Below are 16,030 nucleotides of genomic sequence, written 5' to 3' on the forward strand. Positions count from 1 at the left end.
GGAAGAAGAAAGTTAAGAGTAAATGTGAATAAGAGCAAGGTTATTAGGTACAGTAGGGTTGAGGGTCAAGTCAATTGGGAGGTGAGTTTGAATGGAGAAAAACTGGAGGAAGTGAAGTGTTTTAGATATCTGGGAGTGGATCTGTCAGCGGATGGAACCATGGAAGCGGAAGTGGATCATAGGGTGGGGGAGGGGGCGAAAATTTTGGGAGCCTTGAAAAATGTGTGGAAGTCGAGAACATTATCCCGGAAAGCAAAAATGGGTATGTTTGAAGGAATAGTAGTTCCAACAATGTTGTATGGTTGCGAGGCGTGGGCTATGGATAGAGTTGTGCGCAGGAGGATGGATGTGCTGGAAATGAGATGTTTGAGGACAATGTGTGGTGTGAGGTGGTTTGATCGAGTAAGTAACGTAAGGGTAAGAGAGATGTGTGGAAATGAAAAGAGCGTGGTTGAGAGAGCAGAAGAGGGTGTTTTGAAATGGTTTGGGCACATGGAGAGAATGAGTGAGGAAAGATTGACCAAGAGGATATATGTGTCGGAGGTGGAAGGAACGAGGAGAAGAGGGAGACCAAATTGGAGGTGGAAAGATGGAGTGAAAAGGATTTTGTGTGATCGGGGCCTGAACATGCAGGAGGGTGAAAGGAGGGCAAGGAATAGAGTGAATTGGAGCGATGTGGTATACAGGGGTTGACGTGCTGTCAGTGGATTGAATCAAGGCATGTGAAGCGTCCGGGGTAAACCATGGAAAGCTGTGTAGGTATGTATATTTGCGTGTGTGGACGTGTGTATGTACATGTGTATGGGGGGGGTTGGGCCATTTCTTTCGTCTGTTTCCTTGCGCTACCTCGCAAACGCGGGAGACAGCGACAAAGTATAAAAAAAAAAAAAAAAAATATATATATATATATATATATATATATATATACAATCAGCAATTAATATACTGCATGGGAAATGCACCTTTACTTTCAATAGGAGGACCAAGAAAAAATTAGTGAAAGTATGTTCTTGCTTACATCTTTATTAACTCAATGTTTCAGACTCTTGACGTCTATCTTCAGGGGGTAAATTTTAGAACACAAATTTACAATATAATCTAATTTTCTAAAATATTCTGTTTATGTACTACAGGTGCCAATCTTATAACAAAATATGAAGAAATAAGAGCATTGCTTCTGTAAGACAATCGAGGACTTATAGTAATTACAAAATAACTATACTAAATTAATCGATAAATGTTCAAAATTACACTTAGCTGCAACAAATTCACAAAAGCATTGACATAAGTAATCCCGAAGGTAGTATTCTTTCCATTGGGGTTCTTGCAGCTTCAAGGTTGCATTGCAATCAAGAGTAGAGAACTGATGGACTCCTTATCAGTTAGCAGTCCTTTGACAAGACAGCACTGCATTTTATCAGTTGACACTGAAATAACATTGTTGAAGATGACATTTCACTCATGGTGTGATCACATGCATATGTATGACGGAATATGTGAATAGATGTTACTGGACTCCTTCTCGAGGTTTACACAGAGGAGTCTACATTTCCCAGCCACAGGAATTAGCACAGCCTTAAGCTCCAGGAGTCTTTTGAAAGGTCCTGGGTAACATCAAGACGAATATTTCACACAAACTAGTCTGGTTAGTTAAGAATGAATGAATGAACTCAGCCTTTATGAGGTTACATTGCATGTGAAAAGTCAACTTTGGTGAGGTTGCATCACCATCAGTTAACTTAAGAAAGTACAGTCTTGTCAAAGAACTTCTTGCTTCAAAGAAGTCTATCCCATCCCTGCTAATGAGTGTAGCACAACCTTGGAGCTAAGAGAAAAATAAAATGTCCTGGGTATCATCATGACCCTTACAAAAGGAAGTTCTATGGAAATTACAAATAATCAATATATATATATGGTTTCAGAAGTGGTAGAGGATGTGTGGATCAGGTGTTTGCTTTGAAGAATGTATGTGAGAAATACTTAGAAAAACAAATGGATTTGTATGTACCATTTATGGATCTGGAGAAGGCATATGATAGAGTTGATAGAGATGCTCTGTGGAAGGTATTGAGAATATATGGTGTGGGAGGCAAGCTTTTAGAAGCAGTGAAAAGTTTTTATCGAGGATGTAAGGCATGTGTACATGTAGAAGAGAGGAAGGTGATTGGTTCTCAGTGAATGTTGGTTTGTGGCAGGGGTGTGTGATGTCTCCATGGTTGTTTAATTTTGTTTAAGGATGGGGTTGTCAGGGAGGTGAATGCAAGAGTTTTGGAAAGAGGGGCAAGTATGCAGTCTGCTGTGGATAAAAGAGCTTGGAAAGTGAGTCTGTTGTTGTTCGCTGATGATACAGTGCTGGTGGCTGATTCGGATTAGAAACTGCAGAAGCTGGTGACTGAGTTTGGTAAAGTGTGTGAAAGAAGAAAGCTGAGAGTAAATGTGCATAAGAGCAAGGTTATTAGGTATAGTAGGGTTGAGGGTCAAGTCAATTGGGAGGTAAGTTTGAATGGAGATAAACTGGAGGAAGTGAAGTGTTTTAGATATCTGGGAGTGGATTTGGCAGCGGATGGAACCATGGAAGCGGAAGTGAATCATAGGGTGGGGGAGGGGGCGAAAGTTCTGGGAGCGTTGAAGAATGTGTGGAAGTTGAGAACATTATCTTGGAAAGCAAAAATGGGTATGTATGAAGGAATAGTGGTTCCAACAATGTTATATGGTTGCGAGGCGTGGGCTATGGATAGAGTTGTGAAGAGGGGGGTGGATGTGCTGGAAATGAGATGTTTGAGGACTATATGTGGTGTGAGGTGGTTTGATCGAGTAAGTAATAATAGGGTAAGAGAGATGTGTGGTAATAAAGAGTTTGGTTGAGAGAGCAGAAGAAGGTGTTTTGAAATGGTTTGGTCACATGGAGAGAATGAGTGAGGACAGATTGACCAAGAGGATATATGTGTCAGAGGTGGAAGGAACGAGAAGTGGGAGACCAAATTGGAGGTGGAAAGATGGAGTGAAAAGGATTTTGAGTGATCAGGACCTGAACATGCAGGAGGGTGAAAGGCGTGCAAGGAATAGAGTGAATTGGAACGATGTGGTATACTGGGGTTGACATACTATCAATGGATTGAACCAGGGCATGTGAAGCGTCTGGGGTAAACCATGAAAAGTTCTGTGGGGTCTGGATGTGGAAAGGGAGCTGTGGTTTCGGTGCATTTTTACATGACAGCTAGAGACTGAGTGTGAATGAATGTGGCCTTTGTTGTCTTTTCCTAGTGCTACCTCGCACACATGAGGGGGGAGGGGGATGGTATTCCATGTGTGGCGAGGTGGCGATGGGAATGAATAAAGGCAGACAGTGTGAATTGTGTGCATGGGTATATATGCATGTGACTGTGTGTGTATATATATGTGTACATTGAGATGTATAGGTATGTATATTTGCGTGTGTGGACGTGTATGTATATACATTGTGTATGGCGGTGGGTTGGGCCATTTCTTTCGTCTGTTTCCTTGCGCTACCTCGCAAACGCAGGAGACAGCGACAAAGCAAAATAATAAAAAAAATAATATATATATTCTTACTTCCACCTGTCAGGACCATAGGTCATAAAGTATCGTGATGTTGTGTGTGCATCTACATGCAGAGAGAGTAGGTCAACTACATGGTGCTCAGATTCTTTATGGTAAGTAGCACTGTGGGCATGACAGTCTTGGGGTATGTTGAAATGGTGTTCATAATGTTGCAGTGATGGGCGATGTCCAGAGTATAGACAAGAGTGTGACTCGTATGTGTCTGGGGAGTGTTCCTGATGGGAATTGCCAAGTGGGTTAGAGTTTAAGACTGAGTTGGGAGGTCAGTTGCAGTTAGTTCAGTGGGTATGCATTCTGTCAGTGTCATATCTACTGGGATGAGGGGATCTGTGATTAGAGGTTAAAAAAGTGTAAGGCAGGGGTAAGCTTTTTATTTCCACTTGGGGTTTGGTGGTTAGTTAAGAGAATGGTGTGGTTGAAAGGGGTCTAATGTTGTTACAAAGAAACAAGTTATGAGAAGATCTTTGTTTAACTGTAAGGGTGTTAAGTGTTTGTAGCTGCTAGGCATCCAGTAATTGTTCTGGGTGCACTATTTTGTGTGGTAAGCTGCTTCGTTATATTCCCAACCAAATGACGCCATTACTAACCACTGATCCCCAAACAGAAATGAAAAGCCTACTGATGCCAAATACTCAGGCAAACTTTGCTCACAGATCACCTACCCCCATAAAGAAGACACTGAGTACTTACCACCCACCTGCCCTGCACTTTTAGAAAACAGATGAAGAATGGCCTATCCACTCATATACACATATATATAAATGCCCATACACCCACATATATATATATATATACAAATACATATCAACATATAATACACATATACAGACAAATACATATATACACATGTACATATTCATACTTGCTTGCCTTCATCCATTCCTGGTGCCACAGGAAACAGCATTGCTACCCCTACTTCAGCGAGAAAGTGCCAGGAAGACAGACAAAAAAAAGGCCATATTTGTTCACACAGTCTCTAGCTGTCATGTGTAATGCAATGAATCACAGCTCCCTATCCACTTCCAGGCCCTACAGACCTTTCCATAGTTTACCCCAGATGTTTCACATGCCCTACTTCAGTCCATTGACTGCACGTTGACCCTGGTATATAACATTGTTCAAATTCACTCTCCTGTATGTTCAAACCCCAATCACTCAAAATCTTTTTCACTTCATCATTCGACCTCCAATTTGGTCTCCTGCTTCTCCTTGTTCCCACCACCTCTAACACATATATCCTCTTTGTCAATCTTTCCTAACTCATTCCATCCATATGTCCAAACCATTTCAACACACCCTCTTCTGCTATCTCAACCACACTCTTTTTATTTCCACACATCTCTCTCACCCAAATAAGGAGTTGGTGTTTAGTGTTTTCAGTGTGGCAATTGCATGAGGGACAGGTGAACATATGGTAGAGTGGAATTTCAGATGTGTTTGGTGGCAGCTGTTTAGTGGTGCTTGGCTATATATTACAGAATGTTGGATGCAAAGAACTGCAGCAACATATGTCCTTTATACAAAAATGGTTGATGTACAGAATAAACTAATAATGAATTCTTATAAAAAAAAATCCTGTATAAATAAACTGCTATATTGCTGTGGCTGAAACCAATAAATTACATTGGAATGTTGACAGTTTATAAATCATAAGTATCACAGAAGCTCAACCGACTTACCCACCTATAAACCATACAAATTAGTCTCAAATGGTGAAACAGTAAATATGCAAAGCAGTGTTAAGGGTACCTTTGGTATTCAGTAGATAAAAGAAAATCATGGTAAAAATTTGTTACTTATTTACAAATACTGGCTATGTCGTATCAAATATCCTATTGACCAAGAGCTTCCAATTTTTTTGCATTATATACATTCCCTATCACTTGTACAGTAATTTACATCCTCTAGTGTATAATGTGCTGCAGAAATCTTCAACACAGTGCCTTAATTTCTGGGGGTAAATACAAAAATGAAGAAAGGAAAATTTTTTACTCCAAGATGAGGCCTCATGAGCAATAAGAGTGCCAACCTTGCATGGAGTTAGAGCCCTCCAACTTCTTAACAATACAGTGGAAATTCTCCTGAATTCACCAACCCTGAACACCTGTCTGCCATGGAGTAGTCTTAGCTCTTCTACCAGTATAGCTTCAGCTGGGTCCAAGCTGTCAAGTTGAGTTATTAGCTGACCAAGTTCTTGGAAGCTGCACATGCCCATATAACAACCACAGCCTGGCTGGTCTGACACTATTTGTAAATACTTATCCAAGGCCTTTTCAAATTTCTTTCCTGTGCATCCCATTGTGTTTCTGATGGCTGCACAAAATGTGTTGAATAATCCTGGGTTCCAGATGTTCACAATGTTCTTTCTTTATGTGCTTACTGTGCCTTTTGATTTTCAAGGTAATAATTTACAGCCTTTCATGCCTATCAAGGTAAATGAGAAGTATTATGAAAGTAGGCTGGGGACCATATCCCGAAAGATTTACTGCAACAGCACTGTACATCCTGAGCTGTATTCCTTGAACCAACTATAACAAACTTTGAGAAAGTAATAGCCAAGGAACCATCAAAGCCTTGAGATGAGCGGGTCCAAGGGCAGAAGGAATATTACAGAAGTAGTCACTTTTCAAATGGAATACAAGCTTATCTGAGTGCTGCTATCCACACCCAACATTCTAAACACCTCTCACAGGAAAAGAAGTGCCAGGCTATGATGGCAAGCTAGTAAATTCAAAGAATGTGGAAAATATGTATCACCAACTTGGGTTCATAGGTGATATCATGCCAAGGGATGTTGCTGAGTGGGTGGTGGGATACCATGAACAAGTGACTGAGCAACATCAAATGGTGTATGACTTTTGATAGGTGAAGAATTCAGGCAAAGTCCCACTGTATTGGATGGGGGTGAAAGGTTTCAAACACCTGTAAACTTGGCTCTCTGCCACCAATCACAAGGCTCCCAACCATAAGAGACATACTGTCACACCATCTATGCATCAACAGTAACATGATGATGAGCTTGTGTGCTGTTGGCAAGTCTTTGAAATTTTGAGAACAGGGATTTAAATGTAGAGAAATGTGGCTCAAGATATCATCTTACTAGGACTCATTCATTATCAAGTTTACCATTTCTAAAACGTTTTACTTCATGAGAGAATCCTTTATATTCAGTGGGGGATCCAACGACAGGCTCATCTCAATTATATGTGGAAATATTTCTTGAAAGGTTTAAAATCAGTTAGCTATTTCTTCAATATTCATCAATACTGTTCCTGTTACATTACAGTTTTATTTCTCAATCATTCTATGGTTACATGCTCTTAGTCTCATATAACTTGAACCAAAATTACTCATGGAGGCTTATCTTCACTTCCACAAACTGTTCTAGAACCAAGCTGAATTCATGCACGTATGATCAATCAGCTATTTGAGGCTAGGGCCCGCACACTCACATATCCAATACAAACTGATTTGCTAAACTCTGAAGATGTCTAACCACCGAACTTAATTTTCTCCATTGAATGGACGATAACGTTCCTAACATTTACAGGTGCTAACTTGAAGAGCTTGAACCTTGGTTGTCTATGCTTTTCTTTTTTTATATACTGTATTCACAGCCTTGCTTGCCTTGAAAGATGATCTTTGTTACAGTGAATCCAGTCTGGAGGGAATTAGTGGTTTGAGTAGTGTCATGGTTGTTAAAGGGGGTCACTGAGTGCAAGCAAGTCCATCAAAAGCTTAAAATTGTTTTCATATCTGTAGTTTTTCCTTACAACCTTAATACTGTGACTTCTGGAAACGCCCAACAAATCTAGTCACTTTTACAGATTCATTGCACATCGGGATATCATTTCATGAATTACTGAAGGAAATGTACAGAGTTCAGGAAGAGTTACAACTTTGCATGTGTTCGTATATGTTTCTTTAACTGGCTCATTCGTATAAAACGAAATGAACAATGTTGACATGCATGTGGCTTAACTCCTGTATGAGTTTTAATGTGCCTACGAATACTGCTGTTATTAGCACAACGGAATGAGCAGTGGGGACATGAGTAAGGTTTTTCTCCAGTGTGAATATGAAGATGATCTCTGAGATGAGCATTCTGAGCAAATCTAGATGGGCAATGAGGACAATCAAACGTTCTCTTGTCATTATGAGTCCGCATGTGAACTTTCAGGCCACCCTTTTCAGCAGCACTGAATGGACATAGTGGACATGGGTATGGCTTTTCTTTGCTTAAAACAACATGATCATCAAGATATTCACTTTCATCACTAAGAAGTGAATGGTGTATTGAAGAATATGACTTCTCTGAAAAATGTGTCTGAATATGCTCCATGAACAACATACTCTTGGAAGTGTTGTATGGACAGTAGGGACACTGGTGCAACTTGCTGATGACAGTGAAGCTCTCCCCATCTCCTGCAGTTCCTTCTTCCTCAGCTGTTTGTTCCTTCCTGTTCAGACGCATCTGTAAGGGATGCCCATCTTATTCAACAACTTAAAACCTCATTAATGTAACTTGTAAACAATAATAAGGAAAACAACTAATATTTTGTGTACTATTATGTTTACATGGAATTTCAAAAGCTGTAAATATATTCTTTCTGAAAACACCTGCAGAATATATTGCTAAAGGACATTATCTTGTTAACGAATGGCTCTTTCCAAAAACTAAATGATAAGGATAATTTTCGATCATCTAGTTATGATTTTTCCACAATCATGATTTGATAGGCTCTGGATATTTTCTCATTATCAAAGTAGACAGGAGCATCTTCCTCAATAAAACCAATCACAGATGTTCAAGGAAGATGGGTTTCAAATGAAAAAATATATTGTCTTCCAAAAACTGCCAGTTTACTTGTATGGTATCATACAGCTGTCAACTATTCTTTAATAGATTTACCCTTGAATGTGATCAAAGTGCTTGAGATTGAAACAAAAAGACAAGATCTATGGTTAATCAAATATATAAGGTATACATAAGCAAACTGTGAGACAAAAGGTTCCCACAAACATAATCATCCTTCAGGATAATATTTACAATTAAGAGTTCCTGAAAGTGTGTCCCATCTACAACAGAGGAACAGTGACCAGATGCATGATGTGCGATGAATATTTCGTTACAGTTACAAAAGTGATGAAAAATAGTAATGATCATTATGCTGTCTTTTGTCAGTCACCAAACACTTCAGTTTCACATGATTATGAGAATATCTTAAGTAAATATCAAATGAACAGTTTCATGATAACTATTCAAAATAATGAAATATAAGACCTCGTGCTTCCAACAAATCTCCTATACATATTTTCAACTTTTATTTACAATAATGAATCCGAAAACTTTCCTCTTACACTTACATAATACCCATGCATCAGTATAAACTCTTCTTTCAAAACTTCTAAAAGAGATCATATATAACTATTTGAATAAGCTGTAAGAGTAAGCCATATATCACAGAGAATACGATGGTTTCAAGATATTTGGGAAGCTCTTTTTCACATAATCATAATACTGTGCTTGTTATAGACTCATTCAAATTTCAAGCCCCCCAAAGTAAACACATCTTAATATTTAAGCATATCAACCCCTTACCACCACAATTAGGTATCCTTTTCAACCATGAAAATATCATTTTATACATGGTGTTAAAAATGTATTCAACCTTACTATATGATAATGAATAAAATCACTTAAGCATATTTCATCCATGCTATCACTCTTATAATATGTAGAAGTTTTTTGAGTTGTGTTAGCACAAGGTGCTAAGTGGTGGATTACAGCCTCCTTGTCAAGTGAGATGCAAACATGCATGTATTATCATTAGTTCACCTATACATACTGAAAAATTTATTTCTATTTTATTTACTTTACAAGTGCTCCCCGACTTACGATTTTTTACTTTACTATGGTGCAATACTGATATGCATTCAGTAGAAATTGTACTTTCAATTTTGAATTTTGATCTTTTCCCAGGCTAGCCATATGCATCACAATACTCTCTCATGATGCTATGCAGCAGCAGCCAGCCACAGCTTCCAGTCAGCCACGTGATCATGAGTTTAAACAAACATTACTTTACAGTGTTCTGTGTTGCCATCTGAGAAGACAAGGAAGGTAATTACATCCACATACACATGTATATACATAAACACCCACACACAAACATATACATACCTGTATATTTCAATGTGTGTATGCATATACATATGTGGACATATGCATATATGCGCATGCACATATTCATACATACTGCCTTCATCCATTCCCACCGCTGCCCCACCGCACATGAAATGACACCCCCCCTCCCCCCATGTGCACGTGATGCAGCGCCAGGAAAGGACAACAGGGGCCATGTTCATCCACACTCAGACTCTGGCTGTTGTGTGTGGTGTGCCGGGGCCGCGGCTCCCTTTCCATGTCCGGGCCCTGCAGGACTTTCCATGGTTTGCCCCAGACGCTTCATGTGCCCTGGTTCAATCCACTGACAGCACGTTGACCCCGGTATACCACATCGTTCAAATTCACTTTATTCCTTGCATGCCTTTCACCCTCTTGTATGATCAGACCCTGATCGCTCACGATTATCCCTGGGGATAGGGGAGAAAGACTGCTTCCCACGTTATCCTGTGTGTCGTAGAAGGTGACTAAAAGGGGAGGTAGCGGGGGGCTAGAAATCCTTCCCTCTCATTTTATTTCAATTTTCCAAAAGAGGAACAGAGAAGGGGCCAAGTGAGGATATTCCCTCAAAGGCTCAGTTCCCTGTTCTTAACACTACCTCGCTATGGTGGGAAATGGCAAATAGTATGAAAACAAAATATATATATACTTGCTGCCTTCATCCATTCCCATCACCACCTTACCACACATGAAATAGCATTCCCCCCCTTCCTCCCGTCTCCAGTGAGGTAGCGCTAGGAAAAGACAAAAAAGACCACGTTTGTTCATACTCAGTCTCTAGCTGTCATGTGTAATGCACCAAAACCACAGCTCCCTTTCCACATCCTGGCCAACAGAACTTTCTATTGTTTACTCTGGACGCTTCACATGCCCTGACAGCATGTCAACCCCGGTATACCACATCGTTCCAATTCACTCTATTCCTTGCACATCTTTCACCCTCCTATATGTTCAGGCCCTGATCGCTCAAAATCTTTTTCACTCCATCCTTCCACCTCCAATTTGGTCTCCTGCTTCTCCTTCTTTCCTCCACCTCTGACACATATATCCTCTTTGCCAATCTTTCCTCAATCATTCTCTCCATGTGACCAAACCATTTCAACACACCCTCTTCTGCTCTCTCAACCATGCTCTGTTTATTACCACACATCTCTCTTACCCTTTCATTACTTACTTGATCAAACCACCTCACACCACATACTGTCCTCAAACATCTCATTTCCAACACATCCACCCTACTCTGCACAACCCTATCTATAGCCCATGCCTCGCAACTACATAACATTGTTGGAATCACTATTCCTTCATTTTTGCTCTCCGAGATAGTGTTCTCGCCTTCCACACATTCTTCACCACTCCCAGAACCTTCATCCCCTCCCCCATCTTGTGACTCACTTCCGCTTCCATGGTTCCATCTGCTGCTAAGTCCATTCCCAGATATCTAAAACACTTCACTTCCTCCAGTTTTTCTCCATTCAACCTTACCTCCCAATTAACTTGTCCCCCAACCCTACTGAATCTGATAACCTTGCTCTTATTCATATTTACTCTCAACTTTCTTCTTTCACAAACTTTACCAAGCTCAGTCACCAACTTCTGCAGTTTCTCACCCGAATCATCCCCCAGCCCTGTATCATCATACTTGATTGCCGTTTCCTACATCAGCAAGGTAGTGCCAGGAAAGAGACAAAGAAAGAATGGCCCATCCACTCATATACACATACATATACATAAACATGCACACATACATACACATATGTAGGCATATACATATATACACATGTACCTATTCATACTTGCTTGCCTTCATTTCTGAGAAAGAAAAAAAGGCTATTTCAATTGGAAAGATGAAAAGTATATATTATCTTTTTTCAATTTATTAAAGACTGCCACAGTAAGGGTAAACAAATGTCTGGGGAATGTTGTTCCATATGGTTGTATATGTGGAAGAGAGGTGTTTAAGATATGGATAGGGACAGCCGTTTCATAACTTATGAGTGCAATGTGAATGTGTTTTGTCAACTTTGTGCTTGTTGGAGAAGGGGATCTATGAATACACTCTGTTGAAATGTGAGGCAGGGGTGAATCATTCTTTCTGTATGACGGTTGGTGCTTGGTCACAAATCAAGAGTATTTTGGATGGAAGGAGTCTATTCGTAAAGATCTGCAATAACATTTTCCTTATATAGAAATGGTTTATGTACTACATGAACTTATATGGAATTCATATCAAAATGCCAGTGTAAATAAACTGTTGTACTACTACAGTTGAAACCAATAAGCTACATTGGCACATGCTGTTTATACATAATTGTATCACTGAAGCTCAGCTGACATTTACACAACTATAAATCATATAGATAAAAAATCTCAAAAGACAAAGCAATATATATTCAGTGCTCTGTTAAATTTATCTTTGGTATTCAAAGAGTAAAAGAAATTCATGGTAAAGCTCTGTTATTTACAAAAACAAATAAGAGCTTCCAAGCCATTGTGTTATGTACAAAAATTTGATTTGTCAGTTTCACAGTTTTTACACTTACAAGTAATGCAGTGCAGAAAAACTAATGCCATATTTTTTCTTTTGTAAATACAAAAATGAAGGTTTTCAAGAATGATTTTTTTTTTTCTTCACTTGGAGGTGAAGCCCCACAAGCTTTGAAAGCAGTAAGCTTGCAGGAGGTTAGAACCCATAATCCCCTACAAATGGTGGAAATTCATCACCCTTCCACCTATCTCTACTCTGAGGTGTTACCTAGCAGCTCGTTCATGATGCCCCATCACCAAATCAGTAACCACCCTGCTTATAACATCCCCAACTGGCCTTGGAGCCTTATGTTTCCTGTGATCTCTGATTTTGTAGACTGCTAGCATCAGCCACAGGATGGTCTCAACTAGTGCCAAATTTTACTTTTTCAAAACAGAAAGAGGGGAAGGAAGAGATGGGTAAAAACAAATGCAATACTTGCAGGGCTCAACTCTAAAAGAAAGGATTTCTATTCTTCAAAACCTGCATTTCTCTCCTGCAATCTGGAGCCCTGTGAGCAATGACCAGCACGCCCACATGAAGGAGGCCTTATGAAAAAAAGACATTAACAATCTAACAGAATATGCAAGAGGGGAGAGAGAGGAACGCCATGATTTAATACTTGAAATGGCAGTCTAAATGTGTGCATAATTACCCCCTCATGTGCATGATGGGCACACCTCCCACAGCAACACAAAGATCCACTAAGGTAAGATTACAGAAACACCAGACATAGGTGCTCAGAGACCTTTCCTACCTATCTTCAACAAGTTTGGATGATTCTTACACCTATGAGCTTAGTGTTCTTCCATCACTCACTAAGCTCCCAACAAAGCATTGGTGGGAACGATTAGTGTGAGAACAGTGAGTCAAATCAGAGAATTTTGGTTCAAGACATCTTACAAGAATTAACTCATTATCAAGTTTACTATATCTAAAATGTTTTACTTCAAGAGGGAATCCTTTAAGTGGGAATCCAGTGATGACAAACTCATCCCAATTACGGGGGAAGTTTTCTCATCAAAACTTAAGAGTATCATGTTAAAGCTGTTTCTCATATATAACAATTCCATTTTTTTTTTTATTACCCTTTGGTTATATGCTCTTACTCCTGTATTATGCTTTCTATATAACTTAAACCAATTTTGGAGACTTATCTACCTCCACAGCTTGGTCGAATACCAAGATACTTAATTGCTCCTCTGGTCAATTAAACCATTTGAGGCTACAACCCACAGAACTACATGACCAATGCAAACTAAGTGATCAGTAAAGCTCTGATCCTTGATTGTTTATGATTATTTTTTCCTTTGTATTGTGTTTATGGCCTTGCTTGCCTTAAAAAGATGATGTTCATCACAATGGTTCCAGTCTGGAGAGAATTCTTGGAGGTTGAAGTGAGTCACAAAGCACAAGCAAGTCCATCAAAAGTTGCAAGCAAATGCTTTTCATGTTTGTAGTTTTTGCTTGCAACTTTAATCTTGTGACTTTTGACCAAGTCTATTGAACATAATTACAGTATTTCTACAGTTCCTATACATATCAGGATCTATAAATTACTGAAGGAAATGCAAAGAGCAGAGGTGTAGTTACGATTTTGCATGTGTCCTTATATGTCTCTTTAACTGGCTCATCCTAATAAAACGGAATGAACAATGCTGACACGCATGTGGCTTTTCCCCTGTATGAGTTTTAATGTGCCTACGAATACTGCTGTTATTAGCACAACGAAATGAGCAGTGGGGACAAGAATATGGTTTCTCTCCAGTATGAATATGAAGATGATCCTTAAGGTGAACATTTTGAGCAAATCTAGATGGGCAATGAGGACATTCAAATGGTCTCTCGCCAGTATGAGTCCGCATATGAACTTTGAGGCCACCCTTTTCAGCAGCATTGAATGGGCAGAGTGGACATGGAAATGGCTTTTCTCTAGTAGAAACATGATGAGCAGCAAGGTATTCATTTCCATCACTGGGGAATGAATGGTGTACTGAAGAATATGACTTCTCTGAAGAATGTGTCTGAATATGCTTCATGAACAACATACTCTTGGAAGTATTGTATGGACAGAAGGGACACTGGTGCAACTTGCTGATAGCAGTGAAGCCCTCCCCATCTCCTGCAGTTCCTTCTTCCTCAGCAGTGTGTTCCTTCCTGTTCAGACGCATCTGTAAGGGATGCCCATCTTATTCAGTTATGTAAACCTCGTTAATGTAACTAAACTATAATCAAGGTATTACTATATTGTGTACTGTTGTGTCTGTATGATGTTTCATAACTAATGCATGTATTCTTTCTGAAAAAATCTGAAGTTTGTTGTTAAAGAGGTTCTTTTTCTTCCCAAAAACTAAATGACAGGGACGTTTTCTTATTGCCAGTCTCAGGTAAGAATGTCCCTTAACACTGTATCAATTTCAATGATTTGGATATTTTCTCAATATCAAAACAGACAATAACGACAACAGCATCACTAAATAACTCACAATAAAGCCCATTATATTGGATGTTCAGGAATGATAGATATCAAACAGTGCCATGCATGGAACATTTATGGGGCTGTGGCACAGGTGTGAAGAAAAGGCATTCCCTTTACCCCACCAACCACTTCAAAAGAATACAATGTTTTCATTTCTACTGGGAGGTTAATTGTTATAAGCGGTATTGGTATACAAAACAGAATTTAGGCACTTCAAAAATTCTAAGAGAAAGAAAGAGAGAGAGAGAGATGAGGTCTTGAAAAAAAGAGCTTTTCTAGGCTATGGAAAAAAATGGGGCCATGATGCTTGCCTCAACGACTATCCCTTCAGTCAACGCCAGATTTCAAATGAATGAGATCATATTTTTTCTCAAAAGTGACAACTTACTTGTCTAGTATAATAAAGCTGTTAACTGTTTCTTGGTAGATTTCATCCTTAAATTCAAATCAAAATGCAAATAAGTAAAGCAAAATGACCTGATCTAAGGTTAAATAGATATATAGGGTATACATATGCTGACTGTGAAAAGTTCCTCACAGCCATGTCATCCTTCGGGAGAATATTCATCAATCTGATGAACCCAACCCATGAGTTTTCCTGCAAGGGGATAAAGTTTACGACATCTGAACGATGGCAGTTACTGGTTTCACATCATTTGTGAGAAGTCTAACATGACTGAAATGTTTGAAGAATATCAACCAAAATGTTTCATGATAATTTTCTGTAATAATCAAATGAAAGAACTGTTATTTTGGGCAAAGTCCCTATACATCTTTTCACCTTTCATCTAATAATCATTTTGAAATCTGAAGACTTTCCTCTCAAGTTCACTGATATATATGCATAAAACATTGGCATCATTGCATACTCTTCTTTTAAGCCTTATAAGAGATCATATATACTTTGATGAATACAATGTTGTAGGTATAAGCCTATAAAGAATACTAAGGTAACATGTTATGCTAAGAGCCCCTTTTCAGTTAATCAATCAATGTACTTACTACATACATACTTTTATTCAAATGCTGCACAAGTTTACCAATAAAGAATAAAACATAAACAACATAACATATAACCAATTTAATGTTAGGAGATATTTCTATTTTTAATATTACCTGTTTCCCATAGTATCTAACAAATAAAGCTCACAAATAATATTGTCTTCCCAAGGATGTGAACAATACTAGCTGTGCCATGAGAGCGTTGACTCTTATATGGGTAACATCGAATAATGCCTCTTATGCTATAGGCCTT

At 39.0% G+C, this 16,030-nt stretch overlaps 1 protein-coding gene across 8 annotated transcripts in view; it reads right to left on the reverse strand.

The window, feature by feature from the left end:
• The window catches only part of LOC139747116 (uncharacterized), a 120,009-nt gene that overhangs the window by 34,690 nt on the left and 69,289 nt on the right, over nucleotides 1-16,030 (reverse strand). For 2 of the 8 annotated variants that reach the window (XM_071659004.1, XM_071659006.1), the window contains exon 6: nucleotides 1,013-8,056. The exons of 4 other annotated variants lie outside the window; for them this stretch is intronic. In XM_071659004.1, coding sequence (XP_071515105.1) covers nucleotides 7,475-8,056 — 582 coding nt within the window. In that variant the 3' untranslated portion in view covers nucleotides 1,013-7,474. Of the gene's footprint in view, nucleotides 1-1,012; nucleotides 8,057-8,094; nucleotides 14,468-16,030 lie in introns of those variants that run through there. 2 more of the 8 variants (XM_071659015.1, XM_071659005.1) reach the window with 2 other exon arrangements.

This window comes from Panulirus ornatus, chromosome 67 (genome assembly GCF_036320965.1).
Source record: "Panulirus ornatus isolate Po-2019 chromosome 67, ASM3632096v1, whole genome shotgun sequence".
Classification (NCBI taxonomy): Eukaryota; Metazoa; Arthropoda; class Malacostraca; order Decapoda; family Palinuridae; genus Panulirus; species Panulirus ornatus.